This window comes from Rousettus aegyptiacus, unplaced genomic scaffold (assembly GCF_014176215.1).
Source record: "Rousettus aegyptiacus isolate mRouAeg1 unplaced genomic scaffold, mRouAeg1.p scaffold_m13_p_1, whole genome shotgun sequence".
NCBI classification, from domain to species: Eukaryota; Metazoa; Chordata; class Mammalia; order Chiroptera; family Pteropodidae; genus Rousettus; species Rousettus aegyptiacus.
The window spans coordinates 86,766,196-86,789,759 of NW_023416284.1; the positions used below are offsets into that span (position 1 = coordinate 86,766,196).

At 35.1% G+C, this 23,564-nt stretch overlaps 1 protein-coding gene across 8 annotated transcripts in view; it reads left to right on the forward strand.

Moving 5' to 3' along the window:
* EXOC2 (exocyst complex component 2) overlaps nt 1–23,564 on the forward strand; it is a 193,205-nt gene that overhangs the window by 126,996 nt on the left and 42,645 nt on the right. For 7 of the 8 annotated variants that reach the window (XM_036237595.1, XM_016159498.2, XM_016159497.2 and 4 more), the window contains 3 exons: nt 2,342–2,408; nt 6,508–6,624; nt 20,180–20,321. In XM_036237595.1, coding sequence (XP_036093488.1) covers nt 2,342–2,408; nt 6,508–6,624; nt 20,180–20,321 — 326 coding nt within the window. Of the gene's footprint in view, nt 1–2,341; nt 2,409–6,507; nt 6,625–17,193; nt 17,227–20,179; nt 20,322–23,564 lie in introns of those variants that run through there. The other variant, XM_036237606.1, reaches the window with a different exon arrangement.

The following is a 23,564-nucleotide window of genomic DNA, read 5'->3' on the forward strand; positions in this document are numbered from 1 at the left end:
TGGAGAATGTTCATGTGTGCTTGAAGAGAATGTGTATTCTGCTGTTTTGGATCACATGTTTTGCTAATATCTATTAAGTTCATCTTATCTAATTTATCTTTTTTTGTTTGTTTTATGGTGATATTGAGTATCGAAATCCAGTAAGTTTCAGTTATACAATTTAATAATGTGGCATATATATATATATATTGCATTGTCTGTTCACCGCACATAGTTAGATCTCTTTCTGTCACCATATTCTATTGTATCTTTTAAGGCCCACACTTCCTTGCTGATTTATGCCTTAATGATATATCTACTGATGTAAGTGGGGTATTTCCTATTATTATTTAGTTTCCTACTATTATTTTAGACTGTCAGTCTCTTATTTTATGTATGTTAATATCTATATTTGCTGTATGTCTTTAGGTGTTCTTGCATTGGATGCATACTTGTTTACAAGTGTTATATCCTCTTGTTGGATTGATCTCTTTATCATTATGTAATGCCCACTGATATAAGTATTGCTATCTCAACTTTCTTTTTGTTTTCATTTCCATGAAATATTTTTCCATCTCTTCGTTTTCAGTCTGTGTGTTTTTTTTTTTTTTTTTATCTGAAGTTAGTCTGTTATAGGCAGCGTACATATGTGTCACTTGTTTTTTTATCCATTCAGCCACCGTAGGTCTTTTGATTGGAGCATGTAGTCATTTGCATTTAAGATAATTGTTGATAGGTGTGAGCTTATTGTCATTTTAGTAATTGTTTTCAGGTTGTTTTTAATGTTCTTTGATCCTTTCTTCCTCTCTGGCTCTTTTTCCTTGTGTATTGATGATTTTCTTTAGTTTATATTTGGATTTCTTTCTCTTTTTATGTGTGCGTATCAATTATAGGTTTTTGGTTTGTGGTTACAATGAAATTCATATATCATGAACCTTGTAAATAACAGTCTATATTAAGTAGACGGTTGCTTAAGTTTGAATATATTCTGAAAGTCCTACATTTTTACTCACCTCCTCCTTATGTTTTATGTATCTGATATCATTTTACATCTTTGCGTGTGTATGTGTGTATGTATATCCCTTAACTACTTGTCGTAGATATAAAGGATTATACTACTTTTGTCTTTAACCTTCATACTAGCTTTATAAGTGCTTGATCTACTACTTTTACTAAATGTTTGCCTTTGTCAGTGAGATACTTCTTTTCCTATATTTTCCTATTTTTAGTTGGCCTTTTCTATTTCGAAGTTCCTTTTAACATTTCTTATAGTGCTAGTTTAGTGGTGATGAACATCAAATCTGCTATTGATGCCCTCCAATTTTCATTTTAGTTATTGTATTCTTAGTTCTGATTTTTTAAATATCTATTTTGTCTTTGTTGAAGTTCTCACTGAGTTTATCTATTCTTCCAGGTTTGTTGAGCATTTATATAGCCATTACTTTGAGCTTTTTATTTGATAGGTTTCTTATTTCTCTTTCATTCAGTTCTTTTTCTGTGGTTTTATTTTTTGTTTGTTTGTTTGTAACATATTCTTCTTTCTCCTCATTTTGCTTATCTCTCTGTGTTTGTTTCTCTTTATTTGCTACATCTATCAGTCTTGAAAAAGTAGCCTTATGTAAAAGGTGCCCTGTGGGGCCCTGTGGCATAGTCTCCTCTGGTCACCAGAGCTAGGCGCTCCAGGAATGTCACCAATGTAGGTTGCATGCACCTTTTTATTACAGCTGTGCTATAATTGCTGCTGGCGCTCCTATGTGTTGGGTCTCCTAAGACCAACTGGCTGTGAGGACTAGCTGCTACTGCTAAGATGATCCAGTGTAAGGGGGCTGATCCTCTAGAGTAGGAGCCACTGTGGAGGAGCTGCCTACTGGGTGTGTTGATGCTGGAGCTGCTTGAGTGGTGCTTTTGCTGATGGCTGAGTTTGCCCATCAGGTGTGTCAGTGGTGGAGCTGATTGGGCAAGGTTCCAGAGCTGGTTGAAGCATGTGCTGTAGTTGTGATGTCCTTCCCACCTCTAGTTCACCATACTGAGGGTGTAGGTCCTGGCCATCCTGGGTCTTTGCTGCACCTACCCACTAGATGAGGTTTTTTTCTTTAAATCCTGAGTTTTAGAAAAGTCTGTTCATCTGGTCTTCAGGTCATTTTCAATGATGATTGCTCTATGTGTTTTGGTGTGTCCATGGGAGGTTCTAAGCTCAGGATCTACCTACTTCGCCATCTTTACTCCCCTACTACCCAGAGAACAGACCAAAACATTTTAAAGTTCATTACATCCTTTTATTGATGTGTAGTTTACATATAACAATATATTAGCATTTTCTTATTTTAGTGCTTTAATTATAACTGTTCTCTTCTATTTTCAGTGTTTCTGTTGATGTTTCTTCTCCTGATTTGTTTGGAAGTATCCATGAAGACTTCAATTTGACTTCTGTAAGTAAATGATAAATAATTAAAATGAGAGTAAAGCATTTCATTTTAAAACTATTTAATGATTTTAATAAATCTGTCTAAATTACCAACTACATTAGTGCTATAGCATACTACTCTGAGCTTTGAAGTAATGTTTTATTATGTGAAAATTTTAATAAGAATATAATTTTGTATGTATTCTACATTTAAAATCTGTTTAGCTGAAATAGTACCTTAAGTAGTTTCATCTACTCTCTGCATCATGCAGGTTCTTGGGTGTGAACTAGGTGTCCTAGTGGTTCTCTGGTGCTTGAAAGTTGGAGGGGATGCAAAAGACAGGTGCCTGTTCCCCTCACATGTTTCTTTTAACCAGAGAAGCTCTGCTTTTCTCTATATCTAATAGCATTTTATTTAAACACAAAGTCCCTGACAAAAACAAAAACAAACTTTTTTTAAACACACACACACACACACACATACACATATATACATGTATGTATGTATATATGTGTACACACACATATATGTATATATATGATTCATGGATACTTTATTACATTTATAAATTCAACAGTTGAAATCCAAACTCCATCTTTCTTTAAAAAAAAATCCTCTCTGGTTTGTCATTAGTTTGAAGGGTGTGGTGTGCGTGTGTGTGTGTGTGTGTGTGTGTGTGTGTATTTATTTCTCAAGAAAAAAATTCCTAAATTCCCTGCCTTATTTCATTTCCACAATTATTTCAATTCCTAAATAAAGGATTTGTTACATTGGAGAAAATATAATTCAGTCAAAGTTTAAACAAAGTAACTTTTTAATAAAATCTATTTAGGTTTAATTACTTTGATGGCTAGATAGATAATGGTACCATTCACAGAGAGAATTCAGGAAGAAAATGGGTTCTAAAGAAAGATTAAAAATTTAGTTTAATCTTTGAACAAGTAACATTTAAGTAGAGATATCTCGTGTGGGATTGGATATACTTATCTGGACCCCAGGAGATAAATCTAGGTTTGTAAGCAGCAATATAAGACCTGGGGGTAGATGAGAATACTGGAGAAAATACTGGTAGAATGAGAGATGAGCCAAATATATAAAAATAATATTGGGAGTACCAGTATTTAAGGGATGGCCAGAAGCAGAAAGCCTTGAAGGTTCCTATAAAGGAGTAATCAGAGAGAGAAGGAAATCCAAATAGAGTAATGTTCCTGAGACAGATGGAAAAAAACATTTAAACAAAAGAATATTTTACAGTGTCACAGACTGACAGAGGATCAGATTGGGTCAGGTGAAAACTAGAGCCTCATGATCTTGATAGTTGTAAGGTTGTATATGATTGTGAGAGAACCACATCATTGGACTGCTGAGGGGCCATCTGCTTACACTGGGTCATGAGTGAATAAGAGCTGAGGAAGTTGATGTGGAAAATTTAAACCATTCTTTCCACTGTGAACATAGAAAGAGGGCTAGAGTAGGACATGGACTGGAGGAAAGATCCTTCTAAATTGAAAAAGGCCTTGCCAGCCATCTGGCTAACTATGCTTTTTTTCAATATTTTAGAACAAGCCTAATTTTACATGATAATCTTTCCAGTATTTGAAAACAGCTGCTGTATGTAGTTGGAATGTTCCCTTCTCTTAACACTCTAAATCATTTAGACATCTCCCAGCTGATGTGCTTGTGGTCACTTGATGTGGTAGTTCTCAGACTTTAATTCAGTCCTTCTTCAAAGGAGGCACAGAAAAAATGTGATCCTGACTACTGGGAAGCAACCAGAACTACACAGGTTACATCTCTCTGTTGACTTACTGCCAGCCAGAACCCCAAGGTTCACACTTGCTTCTGCTACTCACAGGACCTTACTCTCCCATTTTACTCCAAAAATTATTTATTTGGTAACAAATTCATTTCCTAATTTTTCCCCCTTCTATGATATCTTGTTATAGTTGGCCCAAATTATTGAGATCTTAGAGTCTTGTTCTGTTATCCAGCAGTATCAGTTATGGTAGAAAGAAGCTAGATTTGGAGTCAGAATACACTGGTTTGCTTTCTAGTCTGCTTCTTACTAACTGAATAACCTTGGGCATGTTACTGAGGATGTCCAGTTTTCTTTGGGACAAAATCAAGATGATATTGCCTACACCTCAGAGATTTGGTAAGGTATAATTGAAATAATACATAAAGCCATAGTCCTTAATCTGCAAGTACTATCTTTAATAGGTTGAGTTGTTATTTTCAAACATGTATATTCATCTAAATTGTTAATAAGCTTTTGATTAGTCATCCAAGCTTAAGAATTTGATTATTTGATTGTGTTCAATTTTTCTTTCTACTGGTTGGTTAGATTTGAGGAGGGAAAAAAGCACTTGTTGGGGGTTAAAACTTTAAGTCACTCAAATAGTTTTTCCATTTGGGGGGAAGAACCATACCGATTATAATGAGAAAAATCAACCAAAGAGAGTTAATTAATAGCACGCAGAAGATGCAGCAGGCTCAGGTAGACTTGTAGAGAAGGCTAATATTTGGAGAGAAGATTTTTGAAGAAAAAGGCAATTAGGGATTGATTTTATAACTGAGAATCCAGTTGAGAATTTGGAGGAGTGCATTGTGTTTAGAGTGCCTGATGAGACATTATGTTTATTTTATGTGCTTTACAAAGTCCACATAAGGGTAATACCAGGCTAGGGGCAAAAGGGAATATTGCCTCCCATCCCCAGCCTTACCTTTACACCTCTTCACTGCTTTCCTTCTGATTTTCACTTGCCATTTAATCACAAAATGAAGAGTATATATCCCATAACCCTTTTTACCTTGTTTTGTACTTTATTTTCCATCCACAGATTAATTCAGGGCCATTAACAATGTTTCATTTGTTTGAAGGTACTGTAGTAATTCCTTGGCATTTAATAACATTTCTTGGGGAACAGAAAAGATATTGAATGGGCTACACTCTGCCTGAAATAAAGACAGGCACATTTTAAATAAAGAAATTGAGAAAGTTTTTAAAAATTTGACAAAGTTAAATGAAGTTATTTGGAGATATAATCTGTGCTTGGCAATTGAGTTCAAGGAGTATATATTCATCTGTGGTTTCTATGCCTCAAAGACCCAGGGACCTGTTTATTTCCATGTTTATTATATTGACTTCAACATAAGTTATTCTGATTGCATATAAATCAGCAAATAAAATATGAGTGAAAAATGTTCCTGGAAAGTGGTTTTTGTCTTTAATTTTAGTCAAGGGATCTTAAACTAAGGCCTTAAATTACTCACAGTTGTTCCAGAGAATGCTCTTCACCTAAGGGAGCACCGGGGCTGCGCTCTCAGTGAGCCACAATAGCTGTGAGAAAAGTAGTACTTCTGAACTGTAAAAGATGTTTTATTCATTAGCTTTGGGGGCTGGTAATTTTGATAAGAAATTACTTTATGTAGCTAGAACCGTGAAGAGCATAGAATGTGGGCCTCTAGTCCTCTCTATGACTGAAACTGAGGAAGAGTCCCCTAGCCTCTGTGCCTTCTGTGAAGGCCCAAGTTATTTGAAGGAGCCCATCGTATGGATTGTATTGTAATTCTCTTATAAACTGTTTTCTAAGAGTTTCTACTTTTTTGTTAATACTTAAAAATATTCATTTTTTAAAAGTTTTATTATTAGTTGAAGAATACGATACGTTGGTTAGACATTTGTGGTTTATAAAACAATCCCCCTAATTGATCTTTCCCTTCTCTGAGCTCTCAAAAATATTTATTTTGTAGCTTTTTTTGTGCACAAAATATTAAGTAGAATAACTAGTAAAGTAGTTATTCCTCTCTCGCATTAGAGCATTAGATTGACAGCTGATCCTCGTATTCAACTGTTTCATTAATCCATGTCTCTATTAAATTTCAAAAGGGACATTCTTTAACTCTTCATTGTATAATAATGAGCAATTAATAGAATTACAGAATTGTATTGTTTCTCTCTATATAATATTGAGAAAGAAGGACCAAGAAAAACAAAGTGTTGACTATTGCTATTAAACACCAAAAGATTATAATTAAATCTAATAAGTGATAAATGTTATCTGTTAGACTCTCAATTTGTTAATTGTAAATGTAATTTTGTAAAAATTTGTTTTGCTTTTAGGAACAGCAACTTTTGATAGTCCTAAGTAATTGCTGCTACCTAGAACATCACACCTTCCTAAATATAGCAGAACATTTTGAGAAGCACAACTTCCAGGGAATAGAAAAAATAACACAGGTAAATTAATTATGTTAAATGGACAAGTTGGTTGTTTTATCTACTTAGTTTCCAAACTGTTTTCTAAGCATCCTCTCTTTTTTGCTTTCCTACACTTTTCGCTCTACTTGCTCTCCCCACACCCATATTCCTTCCCCATCTTCACCCAACCCTGTCTTTGCTGTCCTTCTCATAACTCACCTTGAATCATTAATTTAATACTCTTATATTTCCTCTAGAGCAAAGGTTTCTCAAGGTTAGAGGTGATTTTCTCCTCACCTAAGCTGTTCAAAAGTAAGAGAATTAAATAATGAGGGAAAGGCATTAAACCTAGATCTTTAAGAATCATCTCAAATTTGGCTCCTTTTAGATTAAAGCTTTTATTTATAGCCAACAGCAAACTCTCTGAGCCTACAGAAAAACCTCTTTCTGCTTATTCACTCTTCTTCCTCTCTCCCTTTCCATAAGACAGCAGTAATCCTTTTGCTTTACTATTTAAGCAGGCACACAGGTGCTTGAGCACTTATGTGTGTACACATATACACAACTGGCTTACAACAGACCTTATCAGAAAAGTACAAGTACATACTCTCTACTCTATAATCTGTAGCAAGACTGAACAAAAATGAGTCCTATATTAATGGAGTAGGTTTTTAAAAAAGTTATACTTTGTTGTGTATATTTTTTTAAGTAAGCAGAAAAGGAAAATGTGAAGTAACCTCGTTATTAGAGGTTGGTTGGTTCCTGAGCATGTTTATCAGATTTCTAAGTAAAACTAAGCTAGAACCACTTTTTAATGTCAGTACAGTTTTCTCAGAGCAAAGAATAGGAAAGATAATCATCTTGTTAATCTTATAATCAAAATGTGCTCTTGATAGATTGCATATTTTTTTCAAATGATAGTTCTAGTTTATGAGCTAAATTGGGATTTTTTTTTTCAAAGAATGAAAATATCAAAGTGGGTGGCTCTGTCTTGCTTTCCTGCCTTTTCGTAAAGATTAATCATCCTGATGAGAAATGTTGTGACTTAAGACTATAGGGCCAAAAGTCAAGTTTATTTCCAGAAATTTTTGTATTGCGAATTGTAAGGTACTCTCTTGTAGTAAGTAATGAGCACTTTGTTCTTATGCAACAACAATAATAATACCAGTATATTTATTGGAGAAACTTTAGCATTTAAAAAATATATGAAATGATTAGGAATTGTATGTAGCAGAGCAGCAATAAGTTAGGTTTTCTTTAGAGTTTTACAAAGTTTTAAGTAGGAACTATATTGCCTCAGTTTACATTATTAAGAAGAAGAATGAAATTGATATATAAAGAGACTTAGATATTCTTCTTAGATTTTTTCTAGATCATTTTGAGAATAAGGTAATATGAAGAATTTGGGAAGGCAGCTTAGACTAAATGGTAGGCTAGTTCTCACATTCAGAATTAGGATTTTTTTTTCAATTACTATGGGCATACGATATATTAATTTCAGGGGTACAACCTAATGATTAGACATTTATATAATTTACAAAGTGATCGTATCAATAAATCTAGTACCTGTCAGGTACTGTACAGTTATTGCAATATTATTAACTGTATTCCTTCCGCTATACTTTAAATCCCCACAACTCTTTCGTAATTACCAATTTGTACTTCTTAAGCCTTTCCCCCAACTCCACTCCCATCTTGCAACTGTCAAAATGGTCTCTGTATCTGTGAGATTGTTTCCGATTTTTTTTTTATATTTTGTTCTTTATTTTCCACATGTATGTGAAATTGTATGGCTTTTGTCTTTATCTGACTTACTACACTCATAACAATACTCTCTAGTCTAGGTCCATCTATGTTGTTGCAGAAGGCAAGATTTCATTATTTTTTATGGTTGAGTAATATTCCATTGCATATATGTACTAGCTCTTCTTTATCCATTCATCTGTCAATTGACACCCAGGTATACTCAATATCTTGACTATTGTGAATAATGCTATACCTTAAAAATAGTGTTTTAGATTTCTTCAGATAAATACCCAGAAGTAGGAATACTGGTCCTTCTTTGTCTCTTGTCACAGCCTTTATTTTACAGTCTATTTTTTCTGACATAAGTATTGCTAACGCAGCTTTTTTGTTTGTTCGTTTCATTTTCATGATACACTTTTTCCATCCCTATAATTTCAGTTTGTATGTGTCTTGCAATCTCTTGAAGGCAGCATATATAAGGGTCCTGTTTTCTTTTTTTTCTTTTTTTTTTTTATCTATTCAGCTACCTTGTCTTTATTGGAGCACCTAATCCATTTACATTCAAAGTAATTGTTGATAGGTATGTAGTTATTGCCATTTTATTCATATTTTTTATCTTTTTCTTTTTTCTTCTTAAAGAATATCTTTCAACATTTCCTGTAATACTGGGTTGGTGGTGATGAACTCCTTTAGCCTTTTCTTATCTGGGAAGCTCTTTATCTGTCCTTTGGTTCTAAATGATAGCTTTGCTGGGTAGAGTAATCTTGGTTGTAGGTCCTTCCTTTTCGTCACTTTGAATATTTCATGCCAGTCCCTTCTGGCCTGCAAAGTTTCTGTTGAGAAGTCAGTTGACAGTGTTAAGGGAGCTCCCTTGTGGGTAACTAATTGCTTTTCTCTTGCCACTTTTAAGATTCTCTCTTTACTTTTAACCTCTGGCATTTAGTTATGATGTGTCTTGGTGTAGGCCTCTTTGGGTTCATCTTGTTTGAGACTCTGCACTTCCTGGGCTTGTATGTCTGTTTCCTTCAGGTTAGGGAAATTTTCCATCCTTATTTCTTCAAATAGGTTTTTGGTTCCTTGCTCTCTTTTCCTTCTGTTACCTCTGTGACGCAAATGTTGGTACGCTTGACGATGTCCCAGAGGCCCCTTAAACTGGCCTCATTTTTTTGGATTCTTTTTTCTTGTTACTGTTCAGATTGTTTTCTGCTACCTTGTCTTCTAAATTGCTGATTTGATCCTCTGCTTCTTCTAATCTGCAGTTTATTTCCTCTAATGTGTTCATCATTTCAGTTATTGTAGTCTTCATTCCTGACTAGTTCTTTGTTTTCTGTCTGCATTTTTATGTTTTCTATCTCTTTGTTAAAGTTCTCACTGAATTCATCTATTCTTCCCCTAAGTTCATTAAGCATCCTTATAACCAGGGCTTTGAACTCTGCATCTGGTCGGTTGCCTATCTCTATTGTTGAGTTCTTTTACTGGAGTTTTTTTTCTGCTCTTTCACTTGGGATATGTTTTTCTTCCCATCCTGGCTGTTCCCCTGTGTTTCCCAGTCTTGGTAGAGTGGTCTTATACAGTAGGTGTCTTATGGGACCCAGTAGTGCAGTCTCCCTTGTCACCTGAGTTGGGTGCTGCAGGCGTGTCTCTTGAGTGGACTGTATGTGCCTTCCTGTTATAGGAGCCTTGGTTTTTCATGTCAGTGGGAGGATTGACCCTCAGGCTGAGTCCTTGTGAGGACTGACAGGCAAACATGGGGGAGGAGCTGTTGTGCAGTGGCTGACCGTATGGAGCAGGACTGGCTTTAGCAGAGTTTTGGTACCTGCCTACTCTTCCCTTTCAGCGTGTCGTCCTAGGATGTGGCCCTGGGTGGTGCTCCAGCTAGGTCTGAATCTAGCCACTGGGCATGCAGGCCCTGGGGCATCCTGGGAGGCCCCCCGCCACAAGCCAAGTTCAGCTGCAGCCTGTGCCCTGCTTGTTGCCACCTGACATGAGCCCTTAAGCAATCCTCAGATGACTGCCACCCATGCTGGACTTGGAGGTGCCTTCAGAGGCCAAACTGTGAACTGAAGCTGGCCAGCCTCCACTAGTGTCAGGCTTGTGGCTGCTTAGCAAGACTTATAGGGCATGCAGAGGCCAGATGCTGCCTGTTTGGGTGGATTTTATGAACCTTTGAGAGATTTTAGGAAAATCCACAGCATAAACCAAGACAGGCCATTTGCATGGAAAACCACCGGAAGCATCTCGGGTGGGCCAGCAAGTTGGGTAGCGTGGTATCTCAGTGATAACCAGGATGGGGTGACCAGTGTTAGCCAGGTTGATGGAGACTTGGATTAATGGGATGTGAGGTAGTTAGCTTGATTATAAAAATTCACAGAAAATAAAAGTTTCGGGAATGATAAAGATGAGTAGTAAGCCATCAGGTTAGAATTACAGTGGAAGGTGAAGGGGGTGAGGAATGATGGCGCTCACTAACAAGTCCTAGAAATATCATCTGTTCTTCTCTTTCAGGGTGATATATATTCTGTTTTATATAAGGTTTTCTTTTTTTGTTCATTTGTTTTCATTGTACCACCAATCTACTATAGATTTAAGAGTTTAGTTTTTAAAATTATTTACCTGGATTTTATTTTGCCCAAATTTGATAAATTATGGTTCAGGAACATAAAGGAATATCAGTTTGCCATTTGTCCAGTCATCCATTTGTAAAGAATTAAAAATATATATTAATTCTACTAAACCTAGTAATCCAAATTTACTTGGATAGAAGTTCTGATTAGAGTTCGATGAGTTTATCTCTATAGAGATGGCACAGTTAAATGTACTTTCTTCTGTCATCTTTGAAATGACAGATTTCATTTTCCAGTTTTTCCTTTCTCAGAAGCATGCTTTTTAAAAAGCATTTTTATCAAAAAGTTTTTAAAATAATAAAGTAGAAAATTTAAATTGGAAACATTAAAATATATCAAAATAATGATTTTACTTTTTTATCTTGATGAGTTGAAGGCAACTGAATAGAAATTGAAGAACTGTGACATCTACCTAGCAAGTGTTCATTGGTCAGGACTTGTCCATGATGAAGAGTTACTATAATACAGGTCAGGCCATATGATACAAGAATATCTTTTGATATACATATTGAAGCTAAAGAAGCTATAATGGTAGAATATTATAACTATTATTTGCTCCTACACCCAATATGCTGCCTCCTGTTGTGTATTTCTGTAAGTTATAACCAACTGGTTGGAGTACTTTAAAAGGTGCTGTCCAGTTGTAAAGTGTGGGAATTTATTGAGTACAGCTGTTTCTGAGTACATAGTCATTGAATTAGCAATCTTCCCCTTTTTTCCTTTAGATAGGTGCCCTATTGTGGTTAGAGACACCTTACCTGAAAGGATAGTGTGCCCTGTTCCCTCAGGCATCACCCTCTCTATGAAGCCTTTTTCAGTCCCCTTCCTAGTGTCCCTTAAGCACTCCCTGTCTGCTTCCTTAACAGCCCTATTTTTTAACATATAGTCTTATAAATGTTCTTTTGTTGTTGTTGTTTCTGTTAGACTGTGATTTCCTTTGCAGGATTTTTTCCCATTTAACTTTCATTCATCATTATCAGGTAGCGCTTTAATGATGGATGGACTTTATTTTGCATTTCGAGTCGTATTAAGCAAACCTAGTTAATATCTATGTTCATAGCTGGTGTGAACAGGACATTAGTGAAAATAGGACAGTTGAAATTATAACTGCTGCTAGCATTTATATGTAAAATATGCTGCACAAGTTTCATAAATTATCTTTTTAAATTCTCACAACAAAATTTGTGATGCGAGTACTTTACCTTAATCCTGCTTTGTCACAAATTAATACTGCTACTCCATTCTCTTTTTGTTTCATTTGCCTAGTATCTACTCATCCATTTATTTTAAAAATTGAAGTATAATTTACATACAGTAAAACACACAAATCTTAAATGTACAGTATCTACCACTCATAAATTTTCCCTCATACACTCCTCTCACCACTATTCTGATTTCTATCAGAATGTATTATATTATCTGTTCTTGAACTAAATGTAAACTGGAACCATGCAGTTTGTAGCCTTTTGTGTATGGCTGCTTTTACTCCAACTTAATAATTTTTGAGAATCATTGAAATTGTGTGCCCATCAGTAATTTATTTTCTTTTATTGCTGAGTTTGGTTAACCAAATTTTGTTTAATCATTCTTATGATACTGGCCATTGGATTATTCCAGTTGTAGGTTTTTATTAATATAGTTGTTGTAAAAGTCTTTTTGTGGACATTTGTTCTATTTTATTATTAATTCATTATTAATCTCTTACTGTACAGGGTTTGGTTTCTGCAGTTTTAGTCAACTACTGAGGGTCTTGGAATTTATTCCCCTCAGAAAAAGAGAAACTACTTATATATCCCTAGACGTGGAATTGCTGGTCATGGAATAAGTTTATTAGAAACATTGAATAGTTTTCCAAAGTGAGTGTCTAATTTTATACTCAGCCAACTATATATGAGTATTCTAGTTGTTCCACATCTTTGCTGATACCTCATATTATCATTCTTTTTATTTTAACCAGTCTCACTGCTTTCATTGACTATTCCTTGATAAATAATGATGTTAAGCATTTTATACATTCAGATATTTATATTTAGCTAGCTTTTTTTCTGAAGTGCTTGTTCAGTACACATACTCATTTTTTAATTGGGTTGTTCACCTTTCTATGAGTGAGTTTTAGAAATCTGTATATAAATTCTTGTGTGTGTGTGTGTGTGTGTGTGTGTGTGTGTGTGTGTGTGTATTCCAGTTCCTGGCTTGCTATTCTGTTTTTATAATGATGTATTGAATAGAAATTTTTAATTTCAATGCAATCCAGTTTACCAAGTTTTAAAATGTTTAACGCCTTTCATATCTTGTCAAAATTTTTACCTGCTTCAATATCCTGTATATTTTTTCCCAGGGGCTTTGTAGTTTTAGCTGTTATATTCAGGTCTGTGATCTTTCATTAAGCATTACATTTTGTTCATTATTGCATTATTATTACTATTATTATTATTACACATATATTACAGGTTTTTAGTATGTCTTGAAACCTTGGTTCATTTTTTTCTGCTATATTTTTTTTCTTTCTATATTGCATAGACTAGGACCTCTATTACAATCTTGAAACATATGTGGTATGAGGGGACATTTATCAAGTCCTTTTTTTTTTTTAATCTATTGAAATAAATTCCACTTCTGTATAATATATTCTTTTTATTTATAGATTCAATTTGCCAATAGGATTTTTATGTCTTTTTTTATGAGGGCTATTGGTCTATAATTCTCTTTGCTTGCAATATCCTTGTCAGTTTTGATATCACAGTTTTGCTGGTCTCACCAAACAAAATAGGAAATATTCTCAGGCTCTAGTGTATTATAAAGTTTGTGTGTGATATAATTTCTTCCTTAAATGCTTGGTAGATCAGCAGTGAAATCATCTGGGCCTGAAGTTTTCATCAAGTGAAAGCATTTTAAATAATGAACTCTTGTGCCATTTCCAGAAAGTTGTGTTTCTTAGGAGTTTATTAATTTTCTCTATGTTGTCAGACTTACATAAAACTATAATAACCCTTTCAAGAATCAACTTTTGAAATTGGTGGCTTTCTCTAATATTAATCTTTTTAAATATTTAATTGATTTCTGCTTTTATACTTAATTATTACTTCTTTCTTTGACTTTAATTTTCTCTTTCTAGCTATCTGAAGTAGAAGAGTAAAACGTTAACTTTAAGCCTTTTAATAGATGCATTTTTAGCTATAAAACCAACTGCTTTGCCTCTGTTACACAGATTTTGATAATGTCATATTTTCATCGTCATTTTGGGTTCTTAATAGTATTTCCTTTATGGATGCCTCTTCTCTTTTAAGAATTAACACTTTTATAATCCCAAAGCATCTCTAATCATATATTTAGGTTTATGTTTCTAAATATTTGAGAAGGAAAATGATAATGGAGGATGGAAGGGAACTCAAAGTTCATTCCCTACCACTGTTTTCCTAAATTGTTCATCCTCCTCAATCTCATCTATGTGCTTTTAGGTTAAAGTTCTTTCTCAAGTACATGGATGATATATGTACTCTTTGAATCCTTGCATATCCAAAAATATGTTCCTTGGACTTTGTGAGTGAATGATACCTTGGCTAAGTAGAGGATTCTTGGGTTGGATTTCTTTTATTCCTCTAGATATTATTCTGATAATTTCAGATTCTGATGTCGCATATGAGAAATCTGATATCAGACTGATTCTCCTTTATAGGTAAAATTTTTTGAGAATTTTTTAAAGTTAATTTATTTTTTTATTAAGTTTATTGGGGTAACATTGGTTAATACAATTAGATAATTTTCAGGTGTACATTATTGTTTGACATCTATATATTCTATTGTGTATTTGCCACCCAAAGTCCAGTTTCCCTCAGCTACAATATATTTTGCCCCCTTTACCCCATCTACCTCTCCCTTCCTCCCCCACCCCACTAGTAACAACTAGTGTATAGTCCTCTGGTAACCAATAGTCTGTAGTCCATGTCCATGAGTCTCTGTTTGTCCTGCTCACTTGTTGCTTTTAGGTTCATATCCCACATATAAGTGATATCATGTGATTTTCAACTTTGTCTGGTTTATTTCATTTAGCAGGATTATCTCAAGGTCCATCCATATTGTTGCAAATGGCAGTATTTCATCTCTTCTTATAGCTGAGTGATATTCCATTGTATATATGTGCCACAGCTTCTTTATCCAATCATCTTTCATAGGATACTTCAGTTGCTTCCATGTCCTGGCCACTGTGAATAATGTTGCTATGAACATCGGTGTGTAAATATCTTTTGGGATATGGGTTTTCAGATCTTTGGGGAAATTCCCAAGAGGGATTGCTGGATCATATGGTAGATCAATTCTTAGTTTTTGATGAAGCTCCATACTATTTTCCACAGTGGCTGTACCAATTTGCAGTCCCACCAGCAGTGTATGAGGGTTCCTTTTTCTCCATACCTTCTCCAACATTTGTTATTAATGGTCCTGTGGATTATAGCTATTCTAACAGGCGTGAGATGGTATCTCATTGTGGTTTTGATTTGCATTTCCCTAATAGCTAGCGATGTTGAGTATCTTTTCATATGGCTGTTGGCCATTTGTATGTTTTCTAGGGAGCGGTGTCTGTTCAGGTCCTCTGCCTATTTTTTGATTGGATCATTTGTGGGGTTTGTTGTTGTTGTTGTTGTTATTGAGTTGTATGAGTTCTTGGTATATTTTGGATTTAGACCTTTATCGGAAGTGTTGCTTGCAAATATATTTTCCCATTTGGATGGTTCTCTCTTTACCTTGTTGACGATTTCTTTTGCTGAGCAGAAACATTTTAGTATGATGTAGTCCCATTCATTTATTTTAGCTTTTACTTCCCTTGCTTTTGAAGTCAAATTCATAAAATCCTCCTAAATCCAAGATCCTTTAGTTTAGTTTTTGTGTTTTCTTCTGTGCTTTTTATTGTGTCAGGTCTTATATAAGTCCATTTTGAGTTAATTTTGGTGTGTGGTGATACACAGGAGTCTAGTTTCATTCTTTTGCAGCTGGCTTTCCAGTTTTCCCAGCACAATTTATGAAGAGGTTTTCTTTTCTCCACTGTATGTTTTTGGCTTTTTTGTCAAAAAGTATTTGCCCACATAAATATGGGTTTGCTTCTGGACTCTCAATTCTTTTCCACTGGTTCATGTGTCTGTTTTGCTGCCAATACCATGCCATTTTGATTACTGTCGCTTTGTAGTGCAATTTGAAGTCGGGCAGAGTGATGCCTCCAGCCTCGTTTTTTTTTCTCAAGATGACTTTGGCAATTCGGGGTCTTTTGTGCTTCCATACAAATCTGATGACTTTTTGTTCTACTTCTTTCAAAAATGCCTATAGGATTTTGATGGGGATTGCATTAAATCTCCATAATGCTTTAAGTATCATGGTCTTTTTAACTATGTTGATTCTTCAAATCCAGGAAAACAGAATATCTTTCCATATCTTTGTATCTTCTTCGATTTCTTATAGTTTTTATTACATAGGTCCTTAACTTGTTTCTATAAATTTATTCTTAGGTATTTCATTCTTTTGTTGCAACTGCAAAAGGAATTATTTTTTCTGCTTCTTTTCTGACACTTCATTATTAGAGTTTAGGAAAGCTGTGGATTTTTGAACATTGATTTTATATCCAGACACTTTACTGTATTTGCTTATTGTTTCTAGTAGTGTCCTTGTGGAGTCTTTAAGGTTTTCTATGTAGAGAATCATGTCATCTGCAAACAGTGACAGTTCGACTTCTTCATATCCTATTTGGATACATTTTATATCTTTCTCATATCTGATTGCACTCCCTAGGACCTCCAATGTTATATTGAATAACAGAGGCGATAGTGGACAGCCGTGGCTTGTTCCTGTTCTTAAAGGGAAGGTTTTTAGTTTTTCACCATTAAGTATAATGTTGGCTGAGGGTTTGTTATATATGGCCTTTATTATGATAAGTTACTTTCCTTCCATACCAATTTTGTTAAGCATTTTGACCATAAATGGGCGCTGTATCTTGTCGAAGGCTTTTTCTGCATCTGTTCATATGATCATTTGATTCTTATTTTTTAACTTGTTTATGGGTGTATCACATTAATTGATTTGCATATTTTGAACCATTCCTGTGCCTTTGGGATGAAGCCTACTTGATCGTGGTGTATAATCTTTTTAATATGTTGCTGTATTCGGTTCACTAGTATCTTATTTAGGATTTTTGCATCTGTATTCATGAGAGATATTGGTCTGTAGTTTTCTTTTTTTGTGTTATCTTTACCAGGTTTTGGTACCAGGGTAATATTGGCCTCATAAAATGAGTTGGGAAGTATTGCCTCCTCTTCGGTTATTTGGAAGAGTTTGAAGAGAACAGGTATTACATCTACTTTGAATTTGATAGAATTCACTGGTGAAGTCATCTGGTCCTGGACTTTTACTTTTTGGTAGGTTTTTGATAATAGTTTCAATTTCCATACTGCTGATAAGTCTATTTAGATTTTGCAGTTCTTCTTGATTCAGTCTAGGAAGGTTGTATTTTTCGAAGTAGTGGTCCATTTCTTCTAGGTTATTAAATTCGTTGTGGTATATTTTTTCATAGTATTCTTGTGTGATCCTTTGTATTTCTGTGATGTCAGTTGTAATTTTCCCTCTTTCATCCCTGATTCTGTTTATTTGTGTTCTTTTTTTTTTTTTTTTTTTTTTTTTTTTTTTTTTTTTTTTTTTTTTAGTCAGTCTAACCAGGGGTTTATCAATTTTATTAAGCTTCTCAAAGAACCAGCTCTTTGGTGCATTTATTTTTTCTAATGTTTATTGTTGTTATTGTTTTCCATTTTATTTATTTCTTCTCTAATTTTGATTATTTCTTTCCTTCTGCTGACTTTAGGCTTAATTTGTTCTTTCTTTTCTAGTTTTTAAAGTTGAAGCATTAGGTTGTTTGTTTGGGCTCATTCTTGTTCTTGGAGATAGGCCTCTTATATGAACTTTTCTCATATGACTGCTTTTGCCATGTTCCAAAATTTTTGATACGTGTACTATCATTGTCATTCATTTCTGTGTATCTCTTGATATCTTTTTATTTCTTCTCTGACCCAGTTATTCTTCAGTAGCATGTTGTTTAATCTCCATGTATTTGTGGTTCTTCCTGCTTTCTTTCTGCAATTGATCTCTAGTTTCAAAGCATTATGATCAGAGAATACGGTTGGTATGATTTCAACCCTCTTATATTTGTCAAGGCTATCTATTCTGTTCATTTTGAAGGTTTCAGTTTTTTTACTCTGCTCGTCTAGGTGTTTCTTTCAATTCTTGAAATTGATGATATGACTCGTTTCCAAATTCACTGAGTTTTTTTCAGAAGTACCATCCTGAATTCTCTGTCTTTTAAGTCACATGTTTCTGTGTCTGTAGGCTAATTTTCTGGAGATTTTTTTCTTTCTTTCTGAGATGCCCTGTCACCTTGGTTGTTCATGGTGTTTAATGTTCTATTTCTCTGCCTGGGCATTAATGAAAGTGTATTTTACTGTTTTTCCAGAAAGAAGATTTATTATATAAAGGTCTCTGTTTAGCTTGTTACACATAAGGTGCTTTTTTTTTTGGTTTCCTATAGGTGGCATCTAAGCCTCTTAGATCCCTGCTTTATATAAAGTCTTAGTAACGCTTTTAAACTTTTTTGGAGATATTTAATCATGCTCGCTACCCTCAGTTTCAATCCCTATCAGTGTCAGCAATAGTCTCAGCAGCATTTGCTCAGATTCCCCTGAGGCTCCATGGTGATCTGTCTCTGAGGGTGTGGGAGGAGCAGCCCCCTGTGTTAGGAGTTGGGGGCTATGTTCATCTTCGATTTTGTAACCATGACTGGCAAAAATCAACTGTCGTTCCTCTGCGGTCCTGTCCTGCTTCTCTGCTTTCTGCCCCGATGACTGGGCCCTGCAGCTTTCCCAGGCAGGGCTGTTCAGGGAACTCGCCACTCCTGCACCTCTCCCCATCCTGCAGTGAGCTCAGGTGACTGCAGGAGGCAGCATCTTTATTTCTCCCAGTCCACTGCCCGACACCCAGGGTTCTGACCTGTGGTATCTCTTATGCGCAGATACCATGCTCAGATGTGCTGGTGTGCAGGTTGGGTGTTTTTTGTTGAGTTTTAGGTGTTCAATTTGTTGTTGTTTCAAAGGGAGAGATCTGGAGATGTCTCTCACTCTGCTATGGTTTTGATAAATTATTTTTCTGATCTAGAACCTTAAAGGGTTCTTTTTATTATTTAAAAATTAGGTATTTTAATAGTATTTACCTAAATGTGTACAAAGTTTCATTTTCTAACCTGGAACTCAGCAAGCCTATTCAAATTGCAAACTAGGTCTTTAGAAGCAGTTAAATTTTTTCTGTTGCTTGTTTAATTATTACCTGTTCTCTAACTACTCATATTTCTCTTCTTGATTTTTTTTTTGCATATTAGAGCTTCTGGATCTGTCTTCTTAGTCTCTTATTTCAGAATTTCTACCTCTTTACATTTTTACTCTATACTTTGAAGTACTTAATTGCACTTAATTTTAGTCTTGGTAGTGACCGGTAGTTTCTTCGATTAATTTACTCAGTTGTTAGCTTTGGAAATCATGTGTTTTATCTTCATAAAGTCTTGTTTTATATTGTACTTTAGTCTTATTATGGGTTTTCATTATTTTTCTAAATTCAAGTTTTGTTGCTTTTCTCTTCCCACAGCTTAATTTCACTGTTTGATAGATATTCCTATTTATAGCTGCTAAACTCTCTAGATGTATATTTGTTTTTCAATATTAACTTCTTGAAACTCAGGTCTGATGTTGGAGAGAAGCTTGTGTCCCATTGGTCAATGTTATAGAAGCAGACAGGTCACCAGTCCACTGCAGAGGAACCTGGGCCCACAGACTCTTTACTTCTCAAACTTAGTACTCTACCCATCTAGTGTATAACTTCTTGGCCTCTTAGATGCCAGTGAGATCAGGCATAGACTTGTAGGACTGATGTCAACCTCCTCACCTTTTTCCTGCTCCAATTACCAGCAGGAACTCACAGTTCATCTGGGCTGAACTTTCTATGAAGATGACCTCTAGTCCATACTTGGGGATTAATTCTTATCCTATTACATAGCTATGCAAAGAGTGTTCTTTTTTACTAAAAATAAAGGAAATAAAAATCATGGTTTTTTTTTCTGTAGGAAAGTTGATAAGTGCTTTTAAAATGTATTTTTCCTTCACCCTCAAATGGACAATTTATAATTACTCTTTATTGTATGTTTATAGGTTAGCATGGCCTCATTGAAAGAATTAGACCAAAGACTCTTTGAAAATTACATTGAGATGAAAGCTGATCCCATCGTTGGCTCCTTAGAACCTGGAATTTATGCAGGCTATTTTGATTGGAAAGATTGCCTGCCTCCAACAGGTAAATGGTATCGAGTTATCAAAGTTCTCTAATATTAGTCTAGTACATCTAGTGTAATAAACATAGATATACTTTTATCAATTAATAGATGCTTAAAATGCTTTTATTTTTATTGTCATTTTTCTTGTATTTACTAAGGGATTAGTTTGATTTTAACTTTTTATCAGCTTAAACCCATTTCTTGATAATTTGGAACTTAGTATACTTTTTAATTATTAACACTTAATTGCTTAATTATTTTTAAATTCCAGAGAATAATTAATACACTTTATAATATTTGATCATTTTTAGCAATGCATACTTTCTTCCTGTGATTTTTTTTATTACATTGATATAATAGACTTTTGACAGTTTTATCCAATGACTTTGTGACTGTCATCAAAAATTAACTTAAGGTATCTGGTCATTCCTATGTAAGACCTAATTATTGATGCTGAAAAGGTGAAGAATAGAAGGAAAGTGTGTAGGAATAAGATTAATATAGTAATATAGCGAAGACAATTGAACTGTAGGAGAATGACTAACGCAGTTCCAGTATTATCTTTATGATATCAAATGACAGTCACTTAAATCACTTTTATTTTATTTATATATATATATACACATATATATATATATATATATATATATATATATATATATATATATATATATAAAACACCATTGCTTGCTGAATCAAATAAACTTATAAACTTTTTGGTTGTGCAGACAGTTGTTTTTTTGTATGAAATAGTGTGCCTTCCATATAATTATCACTTAATACTTGTTATAATCTTCTAAATTTTAACTATCATAAGATAACCACATTTATGATCTCTTGAGAGTCAGGGGAGGGGGATGGGCAGGGCACCTAGGACATTAGGCACTAAACCGCAGCTATGGTCACCCTACCTGTAAATTTCAGTTCCTCTCTAATAACTCCCCATCACTCTTCTCTTTACAACCCAGCTTTTGAAAAAGTCATCTGTCATCCCTTAATGATTCTATACTAGTCCTATCTGTCCTCTCATGTCAGATGACCTCTCTCACCCCTGAAATCTGCCTGCACTTCCACCATTCCACTGAGACTGTTCTCACCAAAACCACTTCTGATCCTATAGTTGGAAATCTAATAGGTGCACTCCTTTTCCTATTTTATGTCTGTGTGGCACTTACATTGTTGAACCCCCTTCCTGAGACTGTCTTTCTGAGGCATCTCTGTCCCCAATCCTAGTTGGTAGCCTCTTAGTTTCCTTCATGGATTGACTTTTCTTCTTCTTCATAGCCTTGTACTATAGCCTGGTATTTTCAAGACTGTCTCTCTCTATCGTTGGTAGTCCTATCTCAAACTTTCTGAGTCATCACCTTCAGCATCTCTGTAGCCTAATCTCTGTACACTGAGCTTCAGATCTTTTTATCTACCTTCCTAGCAGATGCCTCCAACATCTGCTGGAACATTCTGAGGCCTCCTCAGCTTAGTAAGTCCAAAAGCAAACTCGTCATCCTCTCTTTCTCACCAACTCCAAATCAGTTGTTTCTGCTGCTGAACCTCAACTCAATGTGAAGGGGTAGAGATGTCAACCAGGATTCCTCTTACTCCTCTAGTTCCATCAGAGATCTAGTTACAAGTGCCACCTCCTTGTCTCCATCCCTATTCTGCTCCCTGTCACTTTTCATTTTTTCTTACCAAGACATTCAAGTGTCTCCTTATAGTCCCAGCACTCAAGACTTGCCTGATTCATATCTATGTCTGCTTCTTTGAGAAGCTCATCTTTCTAAAATATAAGTTGGATCTGTCATTCCCCTGCTTAAAACCCTTCAAGATGACTCATTCTTCCTCAGCTAAAACCTAAACTTCTTAGACATTGCCAATGCTTATACTTTCTCGTGACTGTCCTTTATTTCCCTCACTCTCCTCTCAACCTCTCATGCCTGCCTCTAGGCAGCAGGCAGTCAGAACCACTTCAGTGTTGAAATCCCATACCTGCTCCACTCCTGCTCTTTCCTTATACTTAGGTGCTTCTTCCTGGGGAGCTTTCCCTGCTCACCTCCCCACGTGTATCCAAGTTGGGTTAGTATTCCCTCATCTTTAGTGCTTCTGCAGTGATTTTCTGTTCTTTGCATCACCCTTGTATGTAGGTACTGTCATCATCTGTTTTCTGATCTCTTCTGCTGTGCTGGGTCTTCCTGGTACAGGGGCTATCTTTTTCATGTCTGCACTCCCAGTGTTTAGCACAGTCTCAGCATAGATAAGATACTCTGTGTGTGTTTGTAGAGTGAATAAAGATAGATAGTTTACTAGTATGTGTTACATGCTGTTGAGTCAGCTCAGATACCTGGCGACCCTGTGAATGAGTGATGTCCATGATGTCTTCTCCTCAGCTGCCCTGCTCAGCTCCTACAGATGCATATTTATGACTTCTTTTTGAGGGTCAGCCCATCTTATGTTTGGTCTTCCTCTTTTCCTGTTGGCTTCTATTTTTCTAGCATTATTGTCTTTTCCAAAGAATCCTGCCTTCTCATGATGTGCCTGAAGTAAGACAGCTTCACTTTTGTCATTTTTGTCTCCAGCAATGTTTCAGCTTAATTTGTTCTAGGACCCACTTGTTCATCTTTCTGGCAGTTCACGGTATCTGCAGAGCTCTCCTCCAATGCCATGTGTCACATGAATCAACTTTTTTCCTGTCAGCCTTCTTCACTGTCCAATTTTCACATCCATAGATAGTTATTGGGAATACGAGGGTGTGAATGATCTTAGCCTTGGTCTCTAATGACACATCTTTACTCTTGGTGATCTTTCCTAATTCTTCCATTGCTGACCTTCCAAGTCACAGCTTTCTTTCGATTATTTTTATTTATTAGTATATAGTCTTACTAAATGTGCAAGCCACTCTTCAGTTTATCTTCCAAGTGTTTGCTATATGGTTTTGCAGTTGTTATTTTCAAATTTTTTTCAATAAGTAAATCATATTATGTTCTAGTTTCCGTTCTTACTCACTTTCTAATAAATAGTGTACAGTAGATATCCATATTTGTTGAATCGAATTAAATCGAATTAAAATGAGTATATTAGGACTCATTTTCTTGTTTTGGGAATTCCCATATGGTAGATTTGTACACACCTAAATTTTGAGCATTTGCATTTGAATTAAATTGTAAGTATCATGTATACCCAGTACTTCAGCAGTTGTATTTGGCATTGCAATGTAAAAAGTAACATATTGCTCAGGGATAGTTTAAATTAATTTTAGCAAAATTAATATT